Source organism: Ornithorhynchus anatinus, chromosome 2 (assembly GCF_004115215.2).
Source record: "Ornithorhynchus anatinus isolate Pmale09 chromosome 2, mOrnAna1.pri.v4, whole genome shotgun sequence".
In the NCBI taxonomy this organism is placed as follows: Eukaryota; Metazoa; Chordata; class Mammalia; order Monotremata; family Ornithorhynchidae; genus Ornithorhynchus; species Ornithorhynchus anatinus.
In genome coordinates this window covers 44,700,848-44,716,204 of record NC_041729.1, presented here as the reverse complement: position 1 = coordinate 44,716,204, position 15,357 = coordinate 44,700,848, and the positions used below count along the sequence as shown (strand labels likewise).

The window sequence follows — 15,357 nt, the reverse complement described above, 5'->3', positions numbered from 1 at the left end:
CACAAGCTTATGCATGTTAAATAATGAAGATTTCTTGAAGAAGGTTTAAATAAGGAATATCATACAAATTGACTGAATGAGATTTTTTTTTATAAATATGTCCTCAGAGTTGGCCAAGATTAAAATAACCATAGGATCAAGACACTAATGGTAATAATAATAGTTAAGTGCTTACTATGTGCCAAGCACTGTACTAAGCGCTTGAGTAGATACAAGGAAATCAGGTCCCACACATAGGGTTCACAGTCTAAGTAGAAGGGAGACAGGTATTGAATCCCCGTTCTGCAGATGAGGAAACTGAGAAACAGAGAAGCGACTTGCCCAAGGTCACACAGCAGGTAAATAATAGAGCTGGGTTTAGAACCCAGGTCCTTTGACTCCCAGGTTCACGTTCTTTCCCCTATACCAGGCTGTTCCTAGAATAATAATAATAACCATATTTACTACGTGTTCACTTCATGACAAGTGCCATAGTAGATACGAGATAATCAGATCGGACATAATCCCTACCTTACCTGGGGCACACAGTCTAAGAGCAAGAGCAGGTAAATATAATCCTTAAACACTATAAAAAAGGTAATCCAATCTCTCTCAGAATTTGTTTCTGTTTCTGATTACAATCTCACTCATTCCTAGTGGAAAGAGCACAAGACGAGGGGCCCAAAGTCCCAAGTTTTAGTTCTGGCTCTATCATTTGTCTGCTGTGTGACCTTGAGCAAGTTAATTAACTTCTCTAGGCCTCAATTTCTAATTTGTAACTGGGGATACAATAACTTTTCTCCCCTTCTCAGACTAAATCCTAGGTGGTACAAGAACTCCATTCAATCTGATTATGATGTATCTTTCCCAGTGTTTAGTACAGTTTTTGGAACATAGTAAGCACTTATAATCAGAGTAATTAGTAATTATAGTAATTATCATGATCAACAACAGTAGAACAATAAAATTAGAGAAGCAGCATTGCTTATCGGATAGAGTACGGGCCTGGGAGTCAGAAGGATCGGGTTCTAATTCCAACCCTGCCACTTTTCATTCAGTCATATTTATTGAGCACTTACTCTATGCCACTTGTCTGCTCTATGACATTGGGCAAGTCACTTCAATTCTCTATGCCTCAGTTACCTCATCTGTAAAATGGGGATTAAGACTGTGAGCCCTGTGTGAGACATGGACTGTATCCAACTTGATTAACTTGTATCTACCCCAACACTTAAAACAGGGCCTGGCACAGAGTAAGCACTTAACAAATACCATGAAACAAAACAAAAAAATTAAGTGCGAATCTCAACAGTGCTCTGCTACATAATACAAATTAAAACACACAAGGTCCTTTCCTTCTAGAAAGTAGAAGATACATATGTATAACTCTCTTCCTACCTCACCTCTCAGATCTCTTCTTCCAAACCCAAACTACAAACTCCTCTTTCCTAATGCCAACCTACTCTCTATATCTGGATATCATCTAAATCTCCATCCACCCCATGCCTACCCTGGGGCCTGAAAACTCTTTCCCCGTTCATATCCAACAATCCACCACTCTCCCCATCTTCAAGATCCTCCTTAAAATCACATCATTTCCAAGTGGTTTTGCCAAAACCCTCACTTTCCCTATTGCCCTCCCCTCTACATCAACTTGACTGTGTAGCACCCTTTAAGCCTAAATACTCACTCCAGCCCCACAGAACTTTTGTAAATATCCTTAAACTCTACTATTTCCCCTTCCTGTAATTTATTTTAATGCCTGACTTCCCTGTAGATGGTAAACTCTTAGTAGGCAGGGAACGTGTTTAGCAACTCTTTTGTATTGTACTCTTAAAGCGCTTAGTAGAGTACTCTGCATATAGTAAGTGCTCAATACCATTGACTGATATGTAGTTCAAATTAAAACTCTATACACCCCCAAAAAACACAGAATAGTCCTTTTTTACACTTGCAGAGTTGTGTGCTTTAACTTCTTGGTGTTTGATAAATGCTCCAATTCATCTGTAAGCTTTTTACATCAAAAAGAGGTTTGTAAAGAAGGGGTAGAACTTTGCCAGGGGTGTCTTAACGAGATGAAACTACTGACTGAGACTTTATCCAAACATGATGAAAAAGACTAATGAAAAGCCTAAAATTGCTTCCACAAAATAAAGAGGCTTTTTAGAGGTACACTATGTGCCGAATTGTACATTCCAAATGCTTAGTACAGTGCTGTGCATATAGTAAGCGCTCAATAAATACTATTGAATGAATGAACTGTGTAATAGGGACTTATTTGCTGGGAATGATGCTTCCAATTTTATCTGCATTGTGGTTTTCTTACAGTCTGTTAATAATAATAACAATAATAATAATAATAATGGAGTTTGTTAAGCACTTACTATGTGCCAAGCACTGTTCTAAAAGCTGGGGTAGATACAAGGTAATCAGGTTGTCCCACATGGGACTCACAGTCTTACTCCCCATTTTACAGATGGGGTAACTGAAGTCCAGAGAAGTAAAGTGACTTGCCCAAGGTCACATAGCAGCCAAGTGGAGGATTAGAACCCAGGTCCTCTGACTCCCAAGCCCATATTCTTGCCACTAGGCCATGTTGCTTCTCAGTCTGTTCTACACAAGTCATCCCAGGATTAAAGCAAGTCTTACCTGTATTCCCCTGGTGGCCTACATATTGCTCTGAGCTTGCAGGGTAACCCAGTGGTGATGTCACAAGATGGGTCAGTTTTAGGCAGGGGCAAAAATAAAAATAGGAGAGGAGGAGCTGGGGGCAAACTCAAGATGTGGCAGGGGCTGGGAGTGGAGGCTGGGCATCTCAGTCCCAGTGAGCAGGGAGTATATATTTTACTTCCATCTATATGCCCACACTCCTAGTATAGTGCTCTGCACAAAGTCAGTGCTCAATAAATGCTATTGATGAAGACGATGAAGATGATTTGGCTAAAGAAATGATATTCCATTTCAGATGCTCCTTGTGAGGTGGCTCAGAAACTACTGCCTGAAGTAAAGATCTCTTCCAACTTTCTGTGGGACCACATTTTTGCCCAGAGGAAAAGTGCGTAAAGAAGAGAATGACATATACGAAGGTGCCACAGGAAATAGCATTAGAGCAGCATAATGAAAAGAATAATTACAATTTGGCAACAAAACAAGACAGTTGAAATCATTCAGATGCTCTTTGTTTTGGCCTCCATGCTGTACGTCACTACAGCCTCTTTACCACCTTAGCTCACGTACCAGTCTCTTAATTGAAACAAATAAAAAACAAAATCCAGAATTCAGTTCAATTCAGTCCTATTTCTTAAGCACTTACTGTGGGCAGAGCACTGTACTGAGTGTTTAGGAGAGCACAATATAACAATAGACACATTCCCTACCCACAGTGAAGCTAGCCCTTGCTGATTTGAGGAGCCTCAGCTCTCTTTTTCTGAGCTTGCCGGAGGTGAACACGAGCAGGAAAGTTTTTCCAGAGCTGTGTTGGCTGGAAGTTGCCCAGAAGAGGAAGGGATATCAAACTAAATAAAGTAGCTTCATGCAATACTCATGTTCTAAAATTGAGTATGGATAAGAAATGAGTATGCCTTTTCCTTCAAATTGACAGGTATGAGCAAAATACTGAGAAACCACCTGACAGAATTCTCTGAGTTTATTTAACATTGGAAACAAAAGCTCAGAGTATTTACTGTTTACTGAACTAAGGGGCAAGCAGCTTTTCATGTTGAAAGTAACTCCAGCCTAACTGAAATCCAGAATTCAAACCATTACCTCTATATCTTCTCCAGTAATGAGAGCTTTTACAGAATGTTAAAATCCATACAATCATGCTAAAGGAATCCCACAGAAGCAGCATGGCCTGCCACTTGTCAGCTGTGTGGCTGTGGGCAAGTCACTTCACTTCACTGTGCCTGTTACCTCATCTGTAAAATGGGGATTAACTGTGAGCCTCACGTGGGACAACCTGATGACTCTGTATCTACCCCAGCGCTTAGAACAGTGCTCTGCACATAGTAAGCGCTTAACAAATACCAATATTATTATTATTAGTGGAGCATGGCATGGGCCTGGGAGTCAGAAAGACCTGGGTTCTAATCCTCGGCAAGCCGCTTCACTTTTCTGTGCCTCAGTTACCTCCTCTGTAAAACAGGGATTGAGACTGTGAACCCCATGTGGGACAGGGACTATGGACAATCTGATTACCTTACAGTGCCTAATAGAGGGCCTGGCATACACAGTAAATATTTGACAATTACAAATTTTTTTTTAAAGCAAGGTAGACTCTTGTAGGGTTAGGGGCCCTATAAGACCACTGTGATGACTACTGCTCTAATGAAATCAGAAAGTATTCTTGCATTCCTCAGGATCTCCAAGCTGGGTTCTTCAAAGTGGCTCTCTTCCCCAGTCTACAATAGTTAGGCTGTGATCATACTGCCATCAATGGCTGAGGAATATAGCTGGATATCCCAATTTATCACCTATATTATGTATATTCACTGTTTCAGTGCCTACTTGTCTGTATACTTTTATCTATGCTTTTTTTTAAAAAAAAAGTAGTTTGAGTTGGATCATTTGTGTCTACATCTCCATTTTGTAAGTTCTTTAGGGCAGAGACTGAGTCTTTTCTTACTATCAAAGGTACCCATGTGTCCAGTCCAGAGTTCTGAACACAACAGGTGCTCAAAAAATGTGGTTGATAATTTGAGGTCAGCCCCAATGATGGGACCCAGTGGAATTCCATTTTTAGCTGGGGTAGCGCAGGAGGGAACCTAACAGTTATGAGGAGGAGTTGGGGGAGCACCCTCCCCTCTTCCCCCTTGCCATCTAGCCTCCCTTCCTCTCTCCTGGTGACACTAACAGCTGCCACTGCCACAAATGAACAGGCTCTTTCCAGGCCACTTCATGGTATCTCTGACAAGGCCAAAATACCACATTTCACTCCTTGTGGGCAAGTAACGTGTCTACCAGCTTTGTTGTCTGTACTCTTCCAAGCGCTTAATACAGTGTTCTGCACAAGCACTTAATAAATACCATAAATTGCCTGATTTCTAGCCATGGTGGGAACTCCTATGAATGACTTTGATTGGGAGAAATCAGCTAGGGGGCACTGAAGAGTTCTCCCTTTTCCTCTCACTTTCTCCTATCTCCCCGTCTTTTTCCCCCTTTCCTTTTTTCTGACTCCTCCCTCCCTCCCAATCCACTCTCTCTCACACCCTCACCAAAATCCCCCCAACCCACATTTCCATATCTACAAACCCACACCCAAATCACCTTGAGCCATGGGGAATACAGCTCCCTTATCAAGCAAGTACTGTTTCCCTTATAATTCAAATCTGCTATTGCAACACAGAAATTCCCCATGGTTGGTCAGTCAGCACAAATTTGGTAGAGGCCCACAGGATGCAAAGCTCGATGCTAGATTTTAATCTCAGGGGAGTCACACACATCCAGAAATAAGCAAAACGCTGAAGGAGTAGCATGGCCTAGTGGAAAGGGCACGGGTCTGGGAATAAAAGGACCTGGGTTCTAATGACAGCTCCACCACTTATTTGCTGTGTGATCTTGGGTAAGTCAATTTATTTGCACCTCAGTTTCTACTCTGCTAAATGGTGGCTCAATCCTATTCCCTCCTACTTAGACGAGTCCCATGCGGGACAGACGCTGTGTCCCACCTGATTATTATTTTATCTATCCCAGTGCTTAGTATAATGTTTGGCATGAAAAATACAATTTGCCTAACAAATACCATTATCATCGCTGTCATCATTTATGGGCACGGCCAAATTTAGGTCATTTTCATGGGCTGCACGTGAGTGAATGAGTGGCTGCTAACTCTAGACAGATCAGGTGTGCACAGGCCTAAGCCTACTTGAACTGGGGCCAAACTTGAGCAGCTTTAATGTCTTCCTCTGTGACTGCCTAAGCCCCATTACACGGGGGAGAAAAAATTCGGAATCAGTCAATCATATTTATTAATAACTTGGGTGCAGAGCACTGTACTAAACACTTGGGAGAGTCCAATATATCAATATAGCTGACACATTCCTTGGGATATATATTTAAATGTAACACTTCTTGATGAACACTGGATTGCCAGTGCTAAATGGGATAATACTATATGCTACAGGGAGCAAAAGGCTTGGATAGCCTTTTAAAGGCAAAACCTAAACCTGGGTTTGGGTTGACTGAACCCCCAATTTTTTTGTTGACTGGGCTAGGAAAGATCCAAGTCAAAGCTTGAAAATCTGGCCTGTTCAAAGCTTTACTCCAAACTCTGTGGCTTGGCACCTAGTGTAGCCTACTTTGAGAAAATAGTCCAAATCTGACATGGAGTATAAATCTGTAGGCAAACTAAAAATCAACTAGTTTTAGAAGTTTTCTTCAATTAAATCATTTTTATAATGTGAACCGATCTCATGTTAAGATTGAAATGGTAAAACAGTTTTATACTTATTTTAGAAAATGAATTCATGATAGAAGTGGGAAGCAGCATGGCAAAGTGGATAGAGCATGGGCCTGGGAGTCAGAAGGACCTGAGCTCTAATCCCAGCTCCACCACTTGCCTGCTGTGAGATCTTAGGCAAGTCAACTTCACTTCTCTGTGCCTCAGTTACTTCATCTGTAAATGGGCATTAAGAATGTGAGTCCTATGTGGGACAGGGACTATGTCCAACCTGATTTGCTTGTAATCACCCCAGTGATTATAGTGATTACTATGCGCCTGGCACATAGTAAGTGCTTAACAAATACAATAATAATAGTATTATAAAAACCAGTTGGATCCCGTAGACAAAATCACCATGTGACACAGGTGCAATTAATTTTATCTGGTTAACCCTGTATTGACTATGGCTAAGTTTCCTGTCATTTCCCTATCACAAGCAAATGTAGGACAAAAAAAAAATCCCCCTGTGAAATACTTCTTAATTTTCTATGTCATTCCTGGAGGAGGGTATACTTATCTTGTTAGTACCTGTGTGGCATTAACAGCTCTCCCATAAAAAAAAAAAATGCATCAGAAGGATTCCCAAATGAATAGTGTGTCCACATGCAAAACCAGAATTCAGCAATAATGCATGTTTTATTGGATTTGGGATGAGGGGGGAACTGCTTTTGAGAATAGCTGACAAGTGAGAGATTTAGGAGGGCAACCATGTCTGTCTCCTTCTGAATAGCTGACTTTGTTAGCTCAGCTCAGAATAGCTCAGCTTTGTTGCTGAGGCTCCAACTACTTCCCTTAACCCAGGAGTAATTTAATTCATAGCACAATCACTGCATGATGCCTCTCAAAGCAGTATGGCCTAGTGGATAGAGCATGGGCTTGGGAGTCAGAAGGACCTGAGTTCTAATCCCAGATCCACCACTTGTCTGCTGTGTGACCTTAGGCAAGTCAATTAACTTCTCTGGACCTTGAGAACTTCATATGTAAAATAGGGATTAAGACCATGAGCCTTATGTGGGACAGGGACTGTGTCCAACATGATTAGCTTATATCTACCCCAGTGCTTAGATCAGTGCTTGACACTTAGTAAGTGCTTAACAAATACCATCATTATTATTTATGGAACTTTTGCTAATTCAGTTTTTACAATGGGATACCTTAGCGGTCTTTTTTGTCGGCTTTCTTCAAACCGGTCACTCCTATACTCAATATTTATCCTTGCCCTTTTTTCATGAGCTTTTTCACCCCCAGCCATACTGATACCTCAGCATGAAATCACAGAATCTGGCTGATTTAAGAGAACTAAGGAGGACGCCTGAGAGACCCAATATAAAGTTTGCCACCATTTTGCTAAATATCTTAAAAAATGGCCTCAATTTCTTGTAGCTATGTTAAAAAATATATGATATATTAAAAGCAATCACCCTCTAGTCTCATCTGCACTCTCTTCAGTCTCCTTCAAGTCTTTTAAGGAGAAACAGAGAAGCATGGCCTAGTGAATTGCGAATAGGCCTGAGAGTCAAAAGGTCATGGGTTCTAATTCTGGCTCCACCACTTGTCTGGTGTGTGACCTAAGGCAAATCACTTCTCTGAGCCTCAGTTACCTCATCTGCAAAATGGGGATTGGAACTGTGCCCCACATGGGACAGGGACTGTGTCCAACTCGATTTGCTTGCACCCTCCCCAGTGCTTAGTGTAGTGCCTGGCACATAGTAAGTGCTTAACAATTATTATTATTATTATTTTAAAGTGTTGAATGCCCCAACTGAGTATGCTAAGGTTCTGATCAAAACAGGGTAACACACTGATTTAAAGCTCAACTCCTTTTGGCCTTTACTCAGCTTCCAGATTTTCAGGTAGAATCTGGGCAGTGGGGGCCCTCTCCCTATTATTATTATTATGGGGTTTGTTAAGCACTTACTATGTGTCAAGCACTTTTCTAAATGCTGGGATAGATATGTTAATCTGGTCAGACACAGTTTAAACTGGTTCACTGTTTAAGTAGGCTGGAGAACAGGCACTGAATTTCCATTTTAGAGAAAAGGAACCTGAGGCACAGATTTGAGCTTTAAATCAGTATGTTTCGTGCATCCCAAAAACATCTTTCAGGACACTGGGACTAATCTCCAAAAAAGGGGATTGGATTTGGCAAACTAAGCATCAATTAATCCTATTTATTGAATGCTTAATAGATGCAGAGCACTGTACTGAACATTTGGGAGAGTACAATCCAACAGAATTACCAGATAGGTTCCCTACCCATAAGAAAATTATTGAAAATATACAAAATAAATGCAAGAGGAAGAGACAGTAAGATACTATTTTATAGAAGGCCAATTAAGCAGCATGGCCTAATGGCAAGAGCACGGGCTTGGGAATCAGAGGACATGGTTTGTAATCCCGGCTCCGCCACTTGTCTGCTATGTGACCCTGGGCAAGTTACTTCACTTCTCTGGGCCTCAGTTCCATTATCTGTAAAATGGGGATTAAGACTGTGAAACCCATGCGAGATAACCTGATTACCTTGAATCTACCCCAGAACTTAGAACAGTGCTTGGCATATAGTAAGTACTTAACAAATACCATTAATAATAACCAAAGCCTTTAACTTCATTAACTACCAAGAAATCTCAGATTGGAAAAATGTTATCTCTCATTAATGAAAATTATTTCTAGGGTGAAAATGGATTTCTTAGAATAGTAACCTTGAGTCCAGCTTCCATCCTGAACTCCCCAAAGTACAAAACATCTTCAAAACCGCAGAGGTGGGGAACGCAACTTCTTTCTGGGTATTTCCTTAAGGCAAAGATTTTCTTCCAAGTCAGTTGAGATCTACACACTTCCTCCTCCTTTCATCTCCAACATGGCCCTTAAATTCACCCTGTGATGTCATAGAGGAGAGTGTAATTCCCAGGAGCAACACCTGCCAATCCACCCTGGGCACTTTCCCCTGGACAGGGCCCCATGGAAGGGTGTTGGGTAATGGCCTTGTGAAACAGTTGGAGAAAGAGTAGACATAAAACTCCTCTTCACCTTTAAGCTTCCAAACAAATCTGTGTACACAGCCGTATCAACGAATGACGGTCCATTTTCCCCCTTTGCAAGTTGCAAAATTGGGATAAGTGTTACTTTTAAATGAAAATTCAAGGAATGAACAAGATTCTCCTTTACTAGAAAATGAGGAACTTTCAGAAAGAGCTCAACTGAGCAGACAAATTGCACTACTTCTATTTTTTCATCGTATGCAATAGTTACACATTGTTTCAAATGCTCATGAAACATGGAAAGTATAGTATATCCTTAAATGTTTACCTTTTTCTGTTTGCTGTTCTACCACTCCTTTCACATGAACACAGAATGTGGAAAAAAAAAATCACACAATGATGGTTTAGTACAAATTCTAAAAATAAGCCAAAGGGAGTCAGTATTAAGTGAGGAGTATGAGCAAATCCTCTCTGAAGCGTCACATTACAATTTGAGAATAGGTAAACTATAAATATAAGTCATAGTAAGAAAGGTGGCTACTATTCTGCTTTATCTAATGTGGCAATTAAGATATGTTTAGTAAAGGCTAAACTTGAACTAAAAATAAAAAGGCAGCAAAGAAATTCTTACTTCTTGTACAGTAAGGGAAAATTTATAAGAAGGGAATTGAGGTTTTCCTATCCTAACACTTCATCTTTACTGGCATTGAGACAATCTAGTGTTTACAACAACATTGTTGCTATGGAAATAACTGATTCCATATTTTGACTTTACTACTATATGAAGTGAAGGGTGGAGGATTAAAGTCTTATCACAACAGATAAAAACTATGTAAAAGATTATAGTAGTGAATTGTGTGTCAGTTAAACATTTCCTTAAAAATCTTTTTTCCATTTGTCCTATCCTAAAGAAATGGACTCCTTCCTAAATTTAGTCCTTTTTTGGAACTGTATACATATTTTCAGTTATCTCAAAAATGTATTCAGTGTATTCTAAAATTTAAATTTTCTCTTCTTCACATAGGCCAAGTCTTAAGAACAAATGATTATAAACAATACCATATCTGGTCTGTCAAATTGTATGAGAAAGGTGTCTAAGTCTTTCAGTCTACTAATACTTTAGTACATGGTGAATTAACTTTCAGTTATCATACTGATCTGAAAGAGTTAAGGTATCTCATTAAATATATAAATATACCGCAAAAGAGTGACCTAGGCGCTGGGACATATTCAGCTCATCATTTTATAATGCGTTACTCACACCATGCTAAAATATGCAAAAGTCTCCTATGAGTACAAAAGAGATTCAACATTAAAAAAAAAAGTCTTAATTACCAATTAATATTAAATATACCTTTTGTTTCCAAGGGGTTTGAAGTTTATTAAAGTACTCGATAATGGAAGTTAGCTAATAAATATTAGAAGAGAACATGTTGCATCCACAGGTAATTATTTTCTATAGTTTAGGGTATTTTACACCACATGATACGTTTTTTTCCCAGTATTCTCAGTACTCCTACACCTCGGGGGTTACATTCTTGATTGAATCCATGATCAGGGAACAAATGCTGTAGTAAGCACACATGGCTTGACTGATGCCCTGGTACGTCCAAAACCATTCCTTCTAACTTTACATTGTGTTTTATTTATTCAATCATTTGTTCAATTGTATTTACTGAGCGCTTACTATGTGCCGACCACTGTACTAAGCGCTTGGAAAAGTACAACACAACAATAAACAGTGACATTCCCTGCCCACAAGTTTACAGTTTCTTATTCAAATAGGAAACATTATTCCCGAAAGCACATTCCTAATTCACTAACAGCGCTCCATCCAAAAACTTAGACAGACTACTCTGAACCACCTCAGAGATGCCTGCTCACTTCAAATGCTTGGACTTCCCCTTTCAGCTTGGAACAAGTTCAGTAGATTATCTGTTGAGCTTCCCAAGTATTCCGGGATTTATAGTACAAATATCCCACAGTGCTGGGGAATTTTAATCTCACATTTTTTTTCCCTGTCCTCTACTTTCTCCCCACTCTGCTTACCATAGTTGTCGAGAGGAGTGTGGAAAGTGTGCCAGGTTGAGTGGCATACCTACACCCTTGTTTTCAGCAGGAAAAGACTTGCTCTTATTACTGTTGCTGAATGTATATAATGGGGCTGATTTCCACCTCATAGCTGCCTCTGCGTGTGAGTAGATCAGAAAGCAGACTAGACTAATGCCATTCTGGAAAGAAGGAAGGGTCACAGAATAGCATAAAGCAGCTTTTCAACTAGGTGATTCACAGGAAACATTCACACCACATAGTAAAATTGGGAGGCTCAGGGAGCCCTGCCCTTTCGGTTAAAATGTAGGTCATCGCTCCACTAATTTCCTGTTCTGTGGATCAGCAGCTAAACCTTAGGTTAAAACGTTACTGTGCTCAGAGAAAATATTTATACGTCAACTTACCCAACTCTTTAGAAACAGGAGACCCATTAGCTATGTCTCCAATCTTTGCAACACCATCATAATAAGCTCTTCCAGCTGCTATCATAGCTACAAGAGGGGAAAAAAAACCCAGCAAAATCATTACTTAAATATTTTTAAATTCTCTAAGAGTTGTGTTGCTCTTCCTAAATAAATGTCCTTTTCAGGTCTAATACATTAACTTGAGTGAAAACTGTACTTAGAAAAAAATAATCATCATATTTGCTATGTGCTTACTATGGGCAAAAGCACTGAACTAAGCACTGGGGCAAATACAAGTTAATCAGGTCGGACACAGTCCCTGTCTCACAGAGTTAGGTATCAAATCCCCATTTTACAGATAAGAAAACTGAGACACAAATTTAAGAGACTTGGCTATAGTAGAAAAAGCAGGCAAGTGGCAGAACTTGGATTAGAACCCTGATCCTCTGATTTCCAGGACAACACTTTCCCCTAGTCTATGCTGCTTCTTTAAAGTGGAAGATATGGGGGGTTTTTTGGTTTTGTTTTCTTTTTTGTACCTGGATCATCTGCACATCGAATATGGGCTGGGCATGATTGGTTTGGGTTCCAATATCTAAGTAATAACTTTATCCTAAAGGCTGCATAAAGCACTCTTAATTCTATTGGTCTCTAGATTGAAACTAAAAGGGGCAAAAATTTGAGTATTTTGCATAGCGAGCTCTTTTCTTTGTATTATCCAATCTTTTGTGGTTTGATAGAGCCTTAGTTTGAGGACTTTAGAGTGAACTCCAGCCATTCTTTTCAGCCAGATGTTGCCTGCATATTGTAATATATATTTATCAATTTTCACTGGCCATGTATCAACATATATACTGTTCTTCGGTTTTGAAATTGAGGCTATTGAAAAAAAAATTAATAGCGAGAATGCTACAGAGAAGTGATAACGCAAACAACCCCTTCCACCTTCTGTGCAGAATACCTCTTTGTTGCACCTTTGCTATGTTCACCAAACTGCCAGTAGCATTTCTGTTTCTTTCTTTTATTATTTTAGTATTTAAGTGCTTACTATGTGCTAAGCACCGTACCAAGTTTTTTTAACGTTATTTGTTAAGCACTTACTATATGCCAGCCTGACCCCTCGTTTCCTCTTCTACCATTCCCTTTGGCATCACTTTTGCACTGACCTGATCTACTTTAGAGATGGTATTTGAAGTTATAGGAGTGAATGAGTTCTCCAAGGGAGAGGGTACAGATGGAGGAATAGGAGGAAATCCAGAACTCAGCCTTGAGGGGCTCCTGCAGTTAAAGGATGGGAGGTAGAGAAGCTGGTGAAAAACCCTGAGAGGTGAAAAAATTCAGAGCTGACAAATAACATTTCAGAGATTCCTAAAATTTGGGCAAAACACAATGTACAAATAGGGGAACAGACTCCCCTAACACAACCAAGAACTGGCTATATTGTGAGACCATCAGTAGTTACTCATTCTCCGCTGCATCAAACAGGACCTCCTTGACCTTTGGCTTTAAGGCATTCCAGCAACATTCCTACCTATCCACTCTCTTCTCCAGCTACTCCCCAACTCACACTCTTCATTCCTCTCAAGATAACCCACTGCTGTGCATGGTTCTTGTATCTCACACTCTCTTCCTTCAGCCTAGAACTCCCTCTCTCTCAATCAATTGTATTATTGAGTGTCTACGGTGTGCCAAGCACCATACTAAATACTTAGGAGAGTACAGTGCTCTGCTCACAGCAAGAGCTAAGTAAATACCACAGATTGATTACCACAGAGGGAGAAGACAATCAATCAATGGTACTTATTGAGTGATTACTATGTGCTGAGCACTGTACTAAGTGCTTGGGAGAGTGCAATACAACAGAATTAGCAGACACATTCTCTGCCCATTACCAACTAACGGGGAAAGACACAAAATAATTTACAGATAGGAGTAGCAAAGGTGTAAATACTAGCAAGAGAGACTGTGCTTCCAAAAGACCTAAGGTGCTGCAAAAGTTAAGATTATGATTGTGGGGAAGATCATGACATGAGGAGATGAAAAATTCATCCGGAAAAGCCTACTGGAAGAGAAGAGATTTCAGAAGGTCTGCAAATGGATGAGTCCCAAGGTGACAGTGTGGGTTTCCAGAGCTGTAGCAGCAGACCAGGAGATAGCAAAAGACATGACACTTTCCTTGAGCTCAAAATCTACAGCTATGCCATAGTATGAGACTTGTGCTGTTACATTTGGGTATATCATTAATAATAGATTATTGTCACAATGTTCCATTCCAAATTCAAAATACTATTTTCTTAACGCAGGACAGGTTGGTAGCTCTAAAACAAACTTGTTTGTAATAAGTCTTTGATGTCTGGCTACCCATCTTCCTATTCCCTGGGAAAGCCTCGATGACCATGAAGGGTAGAATAAACTTTCTAGCTTTCATCAGGTGCAGAAGCTACTGCCCATTTCACCTCACTGTTGGGGGTTTTCTAGCCAATCCCCTGGGATTACCAAGGGACTCCTGGATAAGTGTGGCCTAGTGGAAAGAGCATAGGCCTGGGAGTCAAAGGTCCTGGGTGCTAATCCCAGCTCTGCCACTTACCTGCCGGGTGACCTTGGGCAAGTCACTTACCTTCTCTGTGCCTTAGTTCCCTCACTGTAAAATAGGTATTCAATATCTATTCTCCCTCCCACTTAGATTAGACTTTGAATGCCACATGGGAGAGGGATTGTGTTCGACGTGATTGTCCCAGTGCTTAGTTCAGTGCTTGGTGCCTAGTAAGCACTTAAATACTACAACCATTACAGTATGAAAAGCTTCGTATTTAATTCTAGATTTGGAAAATAGGGAGACTTACCATTAACAGCCTTTTCATAATTTTTCCCTAGGTTTATTAAATTCCGTAGCCCTGGATTGAACTGTTCCATGACATTCTAAAAATAAAAAATAAATACAAAAGATGTTACAAATGAAGCAAATACAAAAACTTTCTGAACTATTATGTAAGAATTTTTTAATGGAGATTATAAACAGAGAGAGCTGATTAGAAAAGCATTTTTCTTCATATGCCACTCCGGCAGTTTGCCAATCCTCTAGGTGCTCCATGCAATCTCCAGAAAATGGAGCAAAGTCCTGCCATTCAACCCTCTTTCATCAGAGTGCAGGGAATATGGGTCAAAGAAACCCCATCTTGAATTGAGCAGGTAACATAATATTCCTCATACTGTGATCTGCAGATCATTGGTGGCCTACAAGGAGCCTCATATTCATTCTGGCAACCACAAGGAGAGGTTGCCCCCATTTTTCCTCCAGTTCCCTTCCTTAAGCCTGAAGGTCACATGCAATGCTTCATATTGGCTCTTCGCCTGACTCCCCAGCTCACTTTCTAACTGTACCTCACTAGTTTATCATACTTACTGAGCACTTACTGTGTGCAGAGCACTATACTAAGCATTTGGGAGAGTATAACAATAACAGTCACATTCCCTGCCCACAACGAGCTTACAGCCTACACTA

General features: G+C 40.2%; 1 protein-coding gene across 2 annotated transcripts in view; it reads right to left on the bottom strand.

Moving 5' to 3' along the window:
• BAIAP2L1 (BAR/IMD domain containing adaptor protein 2 like 1) overlaps positions 1-15,357 on the bottom strand; it is an 84,925-nt gene that overhangs the window by 49,696 nt on the left and 19,872 nt on the right. The window contains exons 2-3 of one of the 2 annotated variants that reach the window (XM_029058268.2): positions 14,699-14,774; positions 11,856-11,942 (exon numbers count right to left, since the gene is read on the bottom strand). In XM_029058268.2, the coding sequence (XP_028914101.1) occupies positions 11,856-11,942; positions 14,699-14,774 (163 nt within the window). Of the gene's footprint in view, positions 1-9,120; positions 9,290-11,855; positions 11,943-14,698; positions 14,775-15,357 lie in introns of those variants that run through there. The other variant, XM_029058271.2, reaches the window with a different exon arrangement.